The sequence below is a fragment of the Mobula hypostoma genome, chromosome 18 (genome assembly GCF_963921235.1).
Source record: "Mobula hypostoma chromosome 18, sMobHyp1.1, whole genome shotgun sequence".
Lineage (NCBI taxonomy): Eukaryota > Metazoa > Chordata > Chondrichthyes > Myliobatiformes > Myliobatidae > Mobula > Mobula hypostoma.
This window is the reverse complement of record NC_086114.1, coordinates 44,634,150-44,648,944: the sequence shown is the minus strand read 5'-3', so window position 1 is coordinate 44,648,944 and position 14,795 is coordinate 44,634,150. Positions and strand designations below refer to the sequence as shown.

General features: G+C 41.1%; 1 protein-coding gene across 4 annotated transcripts in view; it reads right to left on the bottom strand.

Moving 5' to 3' along the window:
* LOC134358513 (CUGBP Elav-like family member 4) overlaps window positions 1-14,795 on the bottom strand; it is a 910,327-nt gene that overhangs the window by 56,196 nt on the left and 839,336 nt on the right. For 3 of the 4 annotated variants that reach the window (XM_063070814.1, XM_063070817.1, XM_063070816.1), the window contains 2 exons: window positions 8,911-8,991; window positions 3,974-4,117 (listed from right to left, as the gene is read on the bottom strand). In XM_063070814.1, the coding sequence (XP_062926884.1) occupies window positions 3,974-4,117; window positions 8,911-8,991 (225 nt within the window). The remainder of the gene's footprint in view (window positions 1-3,973; window positions 4,118-8,910; window positions 8,992-14,795) is intronic. The other variant, XM_063070815.1, reaches the window with a different exon arrangement.

Genomic DNA, 14,795 nt, shown 5'->3' with positions numbered 1-14,795 from the left:
CTGGTGAGCAGTCCCTCATTCACCTCAGAACCCACAAAAGCAGAGCAGAAGCAAGGAGAAGCAAGTACTGCCTCGGAAAAAAAACGTCATTGTCTAGGTTCCAATACAATACAGAGTAGTGGGAAGACAGATGGAAAATGAGCTTCACCCCCACATGAAAGAAAATTGGACAACCTCATGAAGGCACCTTGCCTGGCATGTACGAGTTGAGCTGAAGGGCCTGTCTCTGTACTGTGTAACCTGATGGCTCTATTACCAAATATGGCACTCACAAACTTGGGTGCACCATCCATAATTTGACACTGTTGCATTTCTGACAACTAAACTGACAAGTTCAGTTCTGTACCTGTTCTCAACCGTCCAAATGGTGAATAGCTTGCAGCATTACAGTTTATCACTTGTGAAATTAGCTGTACATAACTAATGCAGGTGACAGACAAGTCCCACTAGTATGCCTTGCTGCACTTAATTGCCTGCTTCATTTTAAAGGTAAAAAAAAGTAAGTGGCAATTATAAAATAATGAAATTGACTCATTTAAAATGTATTAATTTTTCTGTTATTAAGGTTCATTTGAGAATGAAGAGGGGTTAAATATGTTGATGTATTCACCTTGCCATTTACCATTCAGACTCCATCCAGTAACAGCTATGCTATCAATGTGGTGAATGGTGAATCTTTTTCCTTCAGGGATCTGCATTGTTCTGAGGCGACTGCCAGGACAAGCGTCGAATCAGCAGATTCTCACGAAGGTCAAAAAGAAGGTGCTTGGCTTGGCAATTGGATGGTTTGGGATTGTCTCTGTAGCACATCTTCCATATACTGACCAGTTTCCGGGTGAAAAAGTTTCCCTCAGGTTCAGTTAAATCTCTCCCCTCTCACCTTAAACCTATGCCTTCTAATTCCTGATTTCCCAGCCTTGGGAAAAAGACTGCATCCGTTCACTCTCCTTAGGCACCTCAGAATGTTTCATGTTCTCCAGTGTTCATATGGATTTTTATTACCAGACTAGCAAAGCCAAGGATTAGAAGTCTACAAGTCTTAGCCTGATGGCTGAAGGCCTGTCCTGAAAATGGAGGACTGTTTGTGTGCATAATGGGTGGCGGACAGGAAAGAAGATTTCTTTTTTGCTGTTTAATTGCTTGTCATGCTCCGTTTTGTTGTGCACTGTGTTGTTCTGCCAAGTATTGTGGACATGCTATGTTGGCACCAGAATGCACAGCGATGCTTGCGGGCTGCCCTCAGCACATTCTTAGATGTCCCTGTTCCTCTATTCCCCACTCTGACCTTTCACTTCTTTTCATTTGCCCTGCTCCCCTTCTCCTATTGTCCACTCTCTTCTCTTATCAGATTATTGCTTCTCCTGCCCTTGACCTTTCCCACCCACCTGGCTTCTCCCATCGCCTTCCAGCTAGCCTCTTATCCCTCCCCCCCCCCACCTTTTTATTCAGGCACTTTTGCCTTTCCTTTCCAGTCCTGAAGAAGGGTCTCGCCCCAAAATGTCGACTGTTAACCAATGGTCGGTACATGCTGGAAAGAACACTGTGAAAAAACGCCCAACCCTGACTCTGTCTTTGATGCGAGGACCCTTGACTCCATCCTACAGTAGGTGCCATGGACCAGCCTCACTGCTATCCCTGTCTGATAAGAAGCTAAAAAAAATGTCATGTGCTTACTGAGAATCAACAAGATCTCAAGAGCAGAACCTATCTCTACAATGGTCGCATAGCGGATGGAATGATGCTTTTACAGCTCAGGGTATCGGAGTTCAGAGTTCAGTCCCAGCATCCTTTGCAAGGAGTCTCTGTACGCCCTCGCCTTGGAATGTGTAGGTTTTCCCCGGGTTCTCCAGTTTCCTCCCACAGTTCAAAGACGTACTGGGTAGGATAATTGGTCACTTGTAACTGTCCCACGATTGAGTTAGGATTAAATTGGGGTTGTCGGAGGTTGCTGAGAGGTGAGGCTGGAAAGGCCTATTTCACGCTATACCTCCAAAATAAATAAACAGATAAGTAAAGAAATAGATAATTAAATAAATAAGACGAAATAAATTCCTCCTCATCATAGTGGCATCAGTGCCAGACTTTGGAGTGAAGGCTCCTGAGTTCAAATCCAGCCAGTTCCCTTGCACGCTTTCCATCCGTGCTACGTTGAGCATCAAGTTAGCAACTCGGCCTCGTAAAAATAAGAAAGCCTGCTAAAAAAACGCCGTCATGATGGTGTCCCAATGACTCCAATTGGAGTTAAGGGCTTTCTTCTTCTTCTTCTTCTTTGTACTAAAGAGACATCCTTCTATTCTGAGGCTGTGCCCTCTAGTCCTAGACTTCTCCACTATATGAATCATCCACTCTATCTAGGCCTTTCAATATTTGATAGGTTTCAATGAGATACCCCCTCTTTCTTCTAAATTCCAGCAAGTACAGTGTCAGAACTATCTCATGCCCTTCATTCCTGGGATCATTCTCTTGAACCTCTTCTGCGCCCTTTCCCATGCCTGCTAATCCTTTCTTAGATAAGGGCTCCAAAACTGTTCACAATACCCCAAGTATAGTCTGATCAATGCATTATAAAGCCTTATCACCATTCATCTGTGTTAAGAAACTTCTGAGTTGTATCTCTTGGTGATCATCTTTCACAAATAATCTCCATTCATTCTCTTTTCCACAAGCTGAAACTCAGTGGCTGGAACTTTGTGTTCTGATGTGTGTGCTGACTGCACTGTATGTTCAGTGAGCTTAGGACAAACTAGTTCCAATGAATCAGATTTAAAATAAAAATTCACATCGTGAATGACTGTACCCTGTAGCACCCACAACAGCAGCCAAACTTTGGCCTCTCTGCATCCAAACCCTTACAAAATTTTGTATAATTTAAAGAGTTCTGAAGTCACACGTTAGGCTGCTTCTTGTCTCATACACTCAGTGTCCACTCTGTTAGGTACACCTGTACACCAGTTTGTTAATGCACATATCTGTCCAGCCAGTCATGTGGTAGCATCTCAATGCACGCAGACATGGTCTAGAGGTTCAATTGTTCAGGCCAACATCCAGAATAGGGAAGAAATATGATCTAAGTGACTTTGACTCTGGAATGGTTGCTGGTGACAGACCAGATGGTTTCAGTATCTCAGAAACGGCTGATCTCCTTGGGGCTTTCACGCACAACAGTCTCTAGAGTTTACAGAGAATAGTACAAAAAACAAAAAACAAAAATCCAGTGAGTAGCAATTCTGTGGGTGAAAATGCTTTGTTAATGAGGGGGGTCTGAGGAAGAATGGTGAGTCTGGTTGAAGCTTTCAGGAAGGTGACAGTAACTCAGATAGCCACACATTAACAACAGTGGAGTGTCAAAGCACAACATATCATACCTTGAAGTGGATGAACAACAGCAGCAGAAAACCACGAACATACACTCAGCGACCACTTAGTTAAGTACCTCCTGTACCTAATAATGTGGCCACTGAGAGTACCGCATAAAACTTAAGATTTTTTATGCCCTGATTTTATCACCAACATTTTAGCCACTTTTCTAGTCAGCTGTCTTCTGATGGCTATCCCTGCTGATGTTTAGGGAGTGCATCTGATACTAATTCATAGCAACACAAGGAGAATGCATGCAATAAAGTCACTGCAATTTCCTCACTTTGTCAGACTGAGCAACGTTTCCCAGCCAGTTCCTCTGGCAATAGCACCAAAATGGACATTAATTTTAAAATAAATCACAATTATACTTGGTTTAAGAGAAGCTTGCTTGGGGAGATTGCTCCTTTATGAAACTCCACCTTCTGTTATCTGACATATTGTTTTTCATTAGCATTCAATGCATGTCCTTCAATCTACTGGCATAAACGTCACTCGAAGAACAGATACTGCTTCTACAAAATTCTCGGTTCTATTAATGCCGTGTGTCACTTATTTCTGCCTAGAAGGCCAAACGCCATTAAAGCCCCAAACCACAATAAGGGAGTTCACTCACCAAAGCATTTACTTTGGTTTGTGGCACGATCAACGAAGACTTTGGCGGAGATGACATTGCCAAAAGGCATGAACATCTGCATGAGCTCAGCATCCCCAAACTCCTGCGGCAGATGGTAGATGAACAGATTGCATCCTTCCGGTCCTGAAGGAGAACAGATAACAGTGTCAGATATTTATAGCATTTGCAAGCCAAGACAATCGCAGAGTCATAGATTCAAGCCGTGCCACATCTGCATCAACAGTTACACCCATCTATACTAATCCTGTTCATCCATATCTGATCCATACCATTTTTACCTTAGCCATACAGAATTCTACAATGTCCCACACAGAATATATGAAATGGGATGATTATTAACGCGCATGTGCTTTGGTTATATGCAATGCAAGTTCAAGATGAATGAAAGTACCCCCTTTTTTTTCGAGATACGGCATGGAACACGGCCAACCAGCCAGGCGAGCTGCATCACCCAGCAACCCATCAATTTAACCGTAGCCTAATCACAGGACGATTTACAATGACCAATTAACCTACTAATTGGTGCGTCTTTGGAATCTGGGAGGAAACCTGAGCACCCGGAGGAAACCCACATGTTTCAGAGGAAGGATGTATAAGCTCCTTACAGACGGTCGGAATTGAACTCTGAACTCTAATGTCCCTAGCTGTAAAAGGTTTGCGCTAACTGTGGTGCTTCCTACCTGTGTGTCTCTGGAGGTGAGGTTTTGTGTAACATATATACAGACACAAGGGGCATCCCTTCTAGGTCCCCTGAATTTAAGTTGATGTTGACTTTGAGGCTTCAAATCAATAAGGGCCAAACTCATGAGATTAAAATATCTAAGGCAAAATTATGCATACCATGGGATCCCAATATTCCTCATTGACCTTTATCAGTATTTAATGATGCACCCTAGAAAGCATCCTATTCAGGTGCATCGCAGCTTGGTATGCCCACTGCTCTGCCCAAGACTGCAAGACACTGCAGAGAGTTGTGTGTGCAGCTCAACACATCATGAATCCTATGGTATACAGGGTTGTAAACCTTGTAGATATTCAGATTTCCAAGACAGTAAATTTGGATCTTTCCAGTGATACCCATACACTGAATCAGTGAGTCCACACTTTGACCACTCTATCACTGCTTCTTGCTTTACAGGTGGCATTATCCAACTTTTCAAGTTGATGCAATTTTGAGTCACTGGATAACAGATGGTGCAGGTTGAGATGCCTCTGAATCTCATCTGAATAAGGGCTATGGTACAGATTATGATCCTTAGCCAGCAAAAATCCTAGAGAACATTAATTTTGATTTTTTTCCCCAAAAAAGTATTAATTGTCATTCTAAATCTGAATGTAATGACCAATTAATTTCTTTTTTTTTGGAAAAAAAAATCAAAATTAATGCTCCCTTGAATACTTATTAAGTACAGAGACAAGAAGAAAATTCTTTACTTTAATGTTAGTAAATCTTTGGAATATTCATCCATGAGCGCCATGGAAGCTCATTTGCTGCATATATTCAAGACAAGGATTAATGGAATTTTAAATATAAAGAGAATTAAAAGTTTTGGGGTCAGTGCAAATTTGTGCTGAGATAAAGATTAACAATGAATTTATTGAAGGTGAAGCAGCTACAAAGAGCTAAATGACCTTCTCCTGTTTCTGTTTCTTAAGTTCTTACTTTAATACTGATAAATTAACTTTCTAGAGAGTAAAATTAGTATTGTGATTGACAAGGAGTTTTCAAAGGTTCCATTCTGCTCCTGTTAAAGGGAAGTTAACAGAACTGGAGCTAGGAGAAAGTTCAGGAGAAGAGATATTAAACTTGGGATGAAGCATCTCTCTACATTGTCATTACACTTCTGAAAAGTTTGTCTTTTTGCACGTAAATTGCAATTAGTCTTGCAATAGAAAAGCTGAAGGGATTGATTTGGTTTTACCAAAGCATGACTTAGATATAATTTGCTGGATTTTCCACATTTCAACTTTTAACTAAACTCTACTCCTTGCCAGATCCAATATCCTTCAATTACCCTTCATCCAAAAATCTACCAACTCTGTACAAAATATGAACAGTCACAGCCCTCTGGAATACAGAGTTCTGAAGATTCAAAAAATATTCAAGCAAGACAATTTCACTCTTATTTCAAGTACTAAATGGCCGGTACCACATCAGGGCTTCTGACCTCTAGATCTGGGCTAAAGAAACAAAAGTCAAGTCAAAGTCAAAGTAAATTTATTACTGAAGTATATATATGCCATCATATATGACCTTGAGATTCATTTTCTTGCAAGCATTTACAGGAAAAATAAAAGGAACACAATAGAATTTATGAAAAACTATGCATACAGTAAAGACTGACAAACCACCAATGTGCAAAAGAAGACAAATTGTTCAAATAAATAAAGTAACACTGAGAAAAAATAAATAATATTGGAAACATGAATGGTAGGTTGTGGAAGCAATTCAGAGCTGAAATGAGTGAAGTTATTCATGCTGGTTAGGAGCCTGATGCTTGAAGGGTAATAACTGTTCCTAACCCTGGTAAGTGGAGGATCTAAGATACCTGTACCTCCGTTCGGATGGTAGTAGTGAGAGGAGAGCATGGGCTGGAACGTGGGGGTGGGGGGGTGGGGTCCTTGATGATGGATGGTGATTCCTTGAGGCAACATTGTTGTAAATGTGCTCAGTGGTAGCGAGGGCTTTGTCTGTGATGGACTCAGCTGTTTCCATCACTTTCTGTAGATATTTTCATTCCTGAGTATTGGCGTTTCCATACCAGGCTGTGATGCAGCCAGTCAGGATACTCTCCACTGTGCAGCTATAGAAGTTTGTGAAAGTTTTAGATTCTCTGAGTCTCTGAGAATCCCCCAGATCCTACTGAACTAAATAGAGCATCTATGAGGGTTGTAAAACAAGTTCCTGCTTCACAACTTTGGACAACTATAGCCAAGCCACAAAATTATGGTTTTCATGATTTCTCCAAAGCAATAGCACTGACATCTCTTCAGTGTCTATGATGATGTTTTCATACTGTATATTTGGCCCCTTGATGTATTATGCTACTGGAGTGGTAAGACTTGGATGTTTCCCCTATTCCTCTAGCTTCCCTGTCAAGACCTTGTCTACACAAAAAGGGGGACAATCAGGAATCTGTCAAGCCTTGCCATTTTTTTTCTTCTCAGCTTCCTTAAACTTCATTGGCTGAGATTTTGAAACTTTTGGATTAGCCCCCAATATTGGCTTGTGATAATGATTTTTAGACTGAGTGATAGCTACAGGCAGACAGAGATAGATAGTGATAGACAGAGACAGAGAACTTACAATAGCCCTTCGGGTAACTGGTATGTGAACTGTCAATCTTGATTACCTGACTGGCAGACCACAGTACGTGTGCTTGCAACACTGTGTGTCTGTCAGAGTGATCAGCAGCACTGGGGCTCCACAGGGGACTGTCTTGTTTCCCTTTCTCTTCACCATTTACACCTCGAACTTCAACTACTGCACAGAGTCTTGTCATCTTCAGAAGTTTTCGGATGACTCTGTCATAGTTGGATGCATCAGCAAGGGAGATGAGGCTAAGTACAGGGCTACGGTAGGAAACTTTGTCACATGGTGTGAGCAGAATTATCTGCAGCTTAATGTGAAAAAGACTAAGGATCTGGTGGTAGACCTGAGGAGAGCTAAGGTACTGATGACCACTGTTTCCATCCAGAGGGTCAGTGTGGACATGGTGGAGGATTACAAATACCTGGGGATACAAATTGACAATAAACTGGACTGGTCAAAGAACACTGAGGCTGTCTACAAGAAGAGTCAGAGCCGTCTCTATTTCCTGAGGAGACTGAGGTTCTTTAACATCTGCCAGATGATGCTGAGGATGTTCTACGAGTCTGTGGTGGCCAGTGCTATCATGTTTGCTGTTGTGTGCTGGGGCAGCAGGCTGAGGGTAGCAGACACCAACAGAATCAACAAACTCATTCGTAAGGCCAGTGATGTTGTGGAGATGGAACTGGACTCTCTGACGGTGGTGTCTGAAAAGAGGATGCTGTCTAAGTTGCATGCCATCTTGGTCAATGTCTCCCATCCACTACATAATGTACTGGTTGGGCACAGGAGTACATTCAGCCAGAGACTCATTCCACCGAGATGCAACACAGAGCATCATAGGAAGTCATTCCTGCCTGTGGCCATCAAACTTTACAACTCCTCCCTTGGAGAGTCAGACATCCTGAGCCAATAGGCTGGTCCTGGACTTATTTCATAATTTACTGGCATAATTTACATATTACTATTTAACTATGGTTCTATTACTATTTAGTATTTATGGTGCAACTGTAACGAAAACCAATTTCCCCCGGGATCAACAAAGTATGACTATGACTACTACTATGTTTTCCTTAAACCATGAAAGTAATCCACTCAATGTAAACTGTGTTATATTCAAGCTGTCAGGTTTCCCAGGTATTCCTGTCTAAGGTTACCTAATCGATGACTACAGCGTAATATCAAAGAATGGTACTTTACAATGAAAGTGACTCTGATTAGATTACTCTTGAGCAGTGACTTATGGTCACTTCATGAATTGAGTTGCATGTCATGTCATGAGACACATTAACTTGTGGATGTTTAAAAACAAAGTAGATAATCCAAGCAAATCACTTGAAGCATTTTGTTCTGCCACATTGAGACCATGTCAATAGAAATTCAATTTCCATTACAACTGGGATTTAACCACATATAAAAGTCATATAAATCAGGACCTGTTTTGGTTCAGTTTAAGCGTTCAGCCTCTTTCAAATTCCCCACAAAGATGTGGTTTTGCATCAATTGGCTAAAATAATACCATGTTTTCCTGGTTACTACGAATGACGTTGTTGCAAAATCAAACAGCTACTTTCAACCAAATTGAGCCAAGCATCATGTGACTTACCTTCTCTTTGTTGCTGAGGAATGATAGGGGGTTGCTGTGGAAATGCCTGCCCAATGGGAGCGTACGCTGCAGGGTAAGCTGCTGTCACGTTGCAAAAGAATGAAAGAAAAATAAAATCAATCTCAAAAACTAACCAATTCATCCAGCATTTCCAAGCAGTGCAATTAGTAAAGCAAAGAATCAGAATATTTGCTTTTAATTATTTTTCTTTAAAGGGTAAGGAAGGGTGATGTTAGAAAATAAAATTCAATAATAGCTACTGTGCATTTTCTCGGTACTAACACTCAACTATTCTAAATGCTGTCTCAATTAAAAAGCCCGAGGCTTTCCAAGTGTGAGTTTCCATTGCCTAATAAGAAGATTGCGTTGCCATAATGTTGCTACCTTTTGAAATTGTGCTTAGGCATTCAATTTAATTGATGATCTTTCAATGAGCAGTAGGCAGAATAATGTGCACAAGGATTCTGTGATAGTTAAGATGTTTCTGCATTGAGAACTTGCTCTTATTCCACAATACCACTCCAGCCCACCCTCTTTCGTGCATTTGGCATTTGCAGGAGCTATTAATTCAACACTGTAGTGAAAGGTCACACTCCATAATTTCCTCCCATGTTCCTCTGAAGGCTAAAAGACTATCTTAGCCACAGAAACTGGGAAAGCAAAATAGATCTCTGGAGGGGAATGAGGGAAAGAAAATGGTAGGGTAGTAGGGTGATAAGCCCCTCTGCTGATATGAGTTTCTAATTCAAGAATAGCACTGGTGAGCCCTGATGGGGAGGTTACCTGGCTGTACTCTGAACTGGGGAATGGTGCATGGAACTGGAGAACCTAAACAGGGGAGAAAAGGAAAGTATTACTTGATATTGCATGCAGTCAATTCTTTATTTTATTGGCATTATTAATTTATCTGCCTATTGATTAAAACTACCGAGGAGACTCGAGATCCTCAATGCCTGTGGTTAATACCAACAGGGCTCAAAGTGAGGACGTGCCAGAGAGGTGGTTAGCCTACCTAGCTGTTCCACAAGTGGAAACAAAGGGATTACAAGCCTTAGTTTTCCCATTAAATTGTGGCATTTTTTTTCTTTTTGGATTAAGAAATAACTAACAGATGATATTGTTAAGGAAGCACACTATCATATAGCAGATTCATTGAATTCCCTCCTGCAAAATTCTTGAGTCAATTAAAAATATTAATACTTTGGTTTAGGGATAAGCATGAAAAAATCAGATCAATGGAGTAAGATCCAGCTTGAGGGGCTGAATGGCTTGCTTGTGTTGCTTTGTTTCTGTCAGGCTTAGACGTGTATTTATCTAGTTAAGAACCATTTTTATAAATAACAATTCTTGCTTGTCTTTGATTCAAAATTAAATGACCCACAGTGAGTTCAGGTCACATCATTTCCATTTATTTCTTGGGGAAAAAAGAGATTGTAATATGATACCCTCTTCAACCTGTTTTTTTCTGTGTAAAGAGATGACTCCTTCAGCTTTCCAGGAAAATGTGTCACCCATTGAAGGTACAGATCAGGTTGATTTGTTTTCTCACAGAGGGTCACAAAACTTTTGAACACTTCCTCAAAGCACCAAGAGACCATGGATTTTGAATATATTTAAGGCAGACATAGATATATTCTGAATATGGTGTTGGGATTATGATGAAATTGGTTTAAATGGAGAGATAAGTTTGAGTGGCCAAGTGTTCTTCTCCTTCTAACCCCTATGTTCATACGTTAGTCCATTTTCATCAGCATGTGGATCAGTCACAGGCTATATTCATCTCTTTATATTTCGATCCATTGAATAAATGTTCACATATGCTCTTCAGATCTGGAAATCTACTTTCTCTCTCACCTGGCCGAGAAGTGACTCCAGACCCACACCAATGCAATGAATCTCAGGAAAAGGACAACAGATTCTCTACTGGAAATACTGATTGGTACGGGATTGTTTGTTGCTCCAGATTCCAGCATCTGCAGTCTCATGTTCCTCTCTGAAATGACCTGTTGACTGGCAGTTAGGGTTGGAGAGAATCTAATGACCTAACCTATGATACCCACATCACCATTACAAATGACCCACAGCACCAAAGAGTGTCTTCAGAGTCTGCTGAGTTAGCGAAACATTTGAGCTGTTCTGGATACTTTGTAAACAGGCTCAAATTCATGGTAAGAACCTCATTATTATGCCTTGGGGCAATAACATGCTTAGCTTCTAAATTGCTTTGAATGTTTTATGTTGTTCAATCTGGATTAAATATCAGCAGCAGAGCCAATGCCTAGTGCCAGCAAAAAAAGATTTGTTCTGTCAAAATCCATTCATGTAACACAATTCACATGATAGGCAGCTTGTATTTGTAATGATTGAGGATGGCATAATTAGAATGGGTGCATGATAGGAACATTGTTTAAGTCAACAGTTTTGAGATATTCATAAAGAAACGGATCTTGTCCAATCTAAGATTAACAGCAGTTTACAAGAATCACTATAATTAGTACTTCTATTTTGAAAAATCTTACACATTTACCTCATATCGTATCTACTTAAACTTGAGATGGACTTCGCTTGGTCCAATGAGTCTCTGCTGACTCTCAGATCAATTCCAACCTCTAACCTCTAATTTCTCACTATCTTCTTTCAGTTAGTCCTGACGAAGCGTCTCGGCCCAAAACATCTTCCTAGAGATGCTGCCTAGCCTGCTGCGTTCGCCTGCAACTTTTATGTGTGTTGCTTGAAATTCCAGCATCTGCAGATTTCCTCGTGTTTGCGTCGCTAACTGCCTGCTTATTTCCTCTCACAGGCTGGTCAACTTTCTGAGGCTCTTTTTTGTCATTTTTTTATACTGTGGCTAACTTACTGGTAACCCAACAACCCAGATCATAGATTCTCCTACTTAATGGAAACACCCTCTCTATGTCTACTCTATCCAGCCCCATGAGTATTTGGTAGGCTTTTAGTATCTGGCTGAATGTGAAGTGTTGGTCTTTGGAAGATCAAATATAATGAGACAATACAGTGGCAAGACCCTTAACAATACTGATTACAGAGGGATCTCGGAGTCCAAGCCCATAGTTTCCTGAAAATGACTTCACAGGATGAAGAAGGCATGTGACATCCTTGCCTTAATTATCAAGGAATTGAGTTCAAGAGTTGAGAAGTTATGCTGCAGCTTTGGAAGGCTCTAGTTAGGCCATATCTGGTGGATTGCATTCTGTTCTGGTTGGGGAGAGTTGAAGGGACAGTGGGGAGAATAAAATGGCATTAGTGTCAAAAATGTAAGGGTTCCATGGACTCAGACGGCCAAAGGGACTCGTTTTGAGCTTCTTGACTTGATGACAATAGTTGTTGAACCAGGTGACGTCTGCTGCAACCGTATACAACCTTCTTACCTCAGAGCCATGAGGTTGTGCTTTCCAGTCTCACTCCAGGAATATCAGCACAACAGCCCTAGCTGATTCTGCAGGATCAGAATCAGATTTATTGTCACCGGCATCTGTCATGATATTTGCTGTTTTGTGGAAGCAGTACAGTGCAAGACATAAAAACTGTTATAAGTTACAAACAAAATAGAGCAAAAGAGTGTTCATGGGTTCATGGACCATTCAGAAATCTGATAGTGAAGGGAAAGAAGCTGTTGCTAAAACACTGAGAGTGGCTCCTCATGCTCCTGTATTCCTCCCCGATGGTGGTATTGAGAAGAGGGCATGTTCCAGATGATGAAGGTCCTTTGTAATGGATATCATCTTCTTGGGGCATCACCTTTTGAAGATGTCCTTGATGATGGGGAAGGTTGTGGCCATGAGGGAGCTGGCTGTATCTACAACTCTCTACAGCCTCTTTTGATCCTCTGTGTTGAAGCCTCCATACCAGATGATGATGCAACCAGTCAGGATGCTCTCCATGGTACTTCTACAGAAATCAGCTAGAAAATTTGGTGACCTACTAAATCTTCTCAAATTCCTGATGAAGTATAGCTACAAATCCACCTTCTTCGTGATTACATCAATATGATGGGCTCAGGATACCTCAGTGTAGGTCTGAAGGGAAACTGCACTGTTATGCATTGGGACACTAAGCTAATGTAACACATTGTAAGGTTTCACTGCTAATGTAATGGTCTCTCTATAATGTTTCACTGTTATGGCTAAGGTAATAGTTTCTCTGTAGCAGCAATGTTTGGATTATGACTACAGATAGCGGAGCACGTTAGCCAATGAGCGGGATGTTGTTCTTTCTTGTGTGTCTGGGAGCAGGGACTTTGCGGTCTTTTGTTGGGGAGAGAGGAAGAGAGAGGACACGAATGGAGAGAGTTGGTAGACCAGTGGATAGAGTGGACTGAGGAGCGAGGGTCCAAGGGTCCAAGGGTTGGCTATGCTTGGAGGACAACAAATGGACGACACTGTGAGCTCTGATATTTGTGCATTAGACTGTTTTGTGAGAATGGGCCCTTTTCTTTTTTTTGTCTCTTTTACTAACCATATAGTCATATTAAGAATTAAAGCCCAATCATTTAATTGCATATTGTGTACTGTTTGTTATTTCGTGTTACTGATTTGTAACAGGGGACACATCGCACAGAGCCCACCCAAATGAGATTTCGTAAGTGTGGCCGGGCCTGGTGGGGGGCTATCATCCCCTAGATTAAGCCACTAGCCGAACAGAGGATTACACTACTGATACACCTGCTGATGGGCCCTGCACCCGAAAGGTTAACTGCTTCCATTTCCACAAACGTTTCCAGCATTTTGTCATTGAATCTGTTCACTGGGTGCAGTAGATCCACTAGAACAAGTTCAGATGAGCTGGGGCCTGCTTTCCAGTGTCCTGCCAAATATTTATCTCACAACCAGTGTCATTAGTCAAACTAGCTGGTCATTATCATTTCTATTCCTAGGAATTTTCTGTACTGCAGTTCCTACACTTACAAAGTATTTCGCTGTTTATAAAGCTCATTGCGACGTTTCAATATATGTCGTTGAAATCAAAGTCCTACATTTTTATTTCTTACTTTCTACTGAATACGGTCAGTAATTTAAGCATCAAATTTAAAGGTGTCAGGGCAACAAAGGGTTTAGTGTGATGCTATTACAGTGTCAGCGATCGGGTTTAATTCCTACCACTGTCTGTAAGGAGTTTGTAAGATCTCCCCGTGACTGTGTGGGTTTCTCCCATGCGTTCCAGTTTACTCTCACATTACAAAGGAGTACAAGTCAGGGCAGTTAGTTGTGGGCATGCTATTTTGGTGCTAGACGCATGGCGACACTGGCGGGCTGCCCCCAACGCATCCTTAGACTGTGGTGTTCATTGACACAAATTACAAATGAAGCTAATCTTTATCTTTAAATTTTGCTTGACAGCACCAGTGGTTGTTCCTGTGTGCAAATAATCCTTATTTTTGAATTACATCAAACATTTACCAGCCAACTATTTTCTTATTAGAAGATAATGGTTAGAGCAAGACTTCTTAATCAACAACAATTACCTTTTATAGGGTGGATCAATCAGACATGATCAATAATATAGAGGAATGAATCACCCTCTCATTTTGAATTCATCCCATTTGGAAATCAATTGAATGAATTCAGAATGAGTTCTGTGGTTTGTGAGTAGACTATCCAATAACAACATTGTGTAAGTCATGAAGTACAATAATAACCATCCCATCTCACTTTCAAAGCTTGTATATAATATTTAATTTCCTGCTGCATTGGTTAGACACAATAAGAGATAAAAGAGTAGAGCAATGGGCAGGCCATTTTGCCCATGATATTGTGCCAATCTTGATGTTAATTTGTACTAAATTGGTACTAGTCTCAATAGTATCCAAGACATCTTCAAGGAGAGGTGCCTTAGGAAGGAGGCGTCCATCATTAAGGATTCCGACC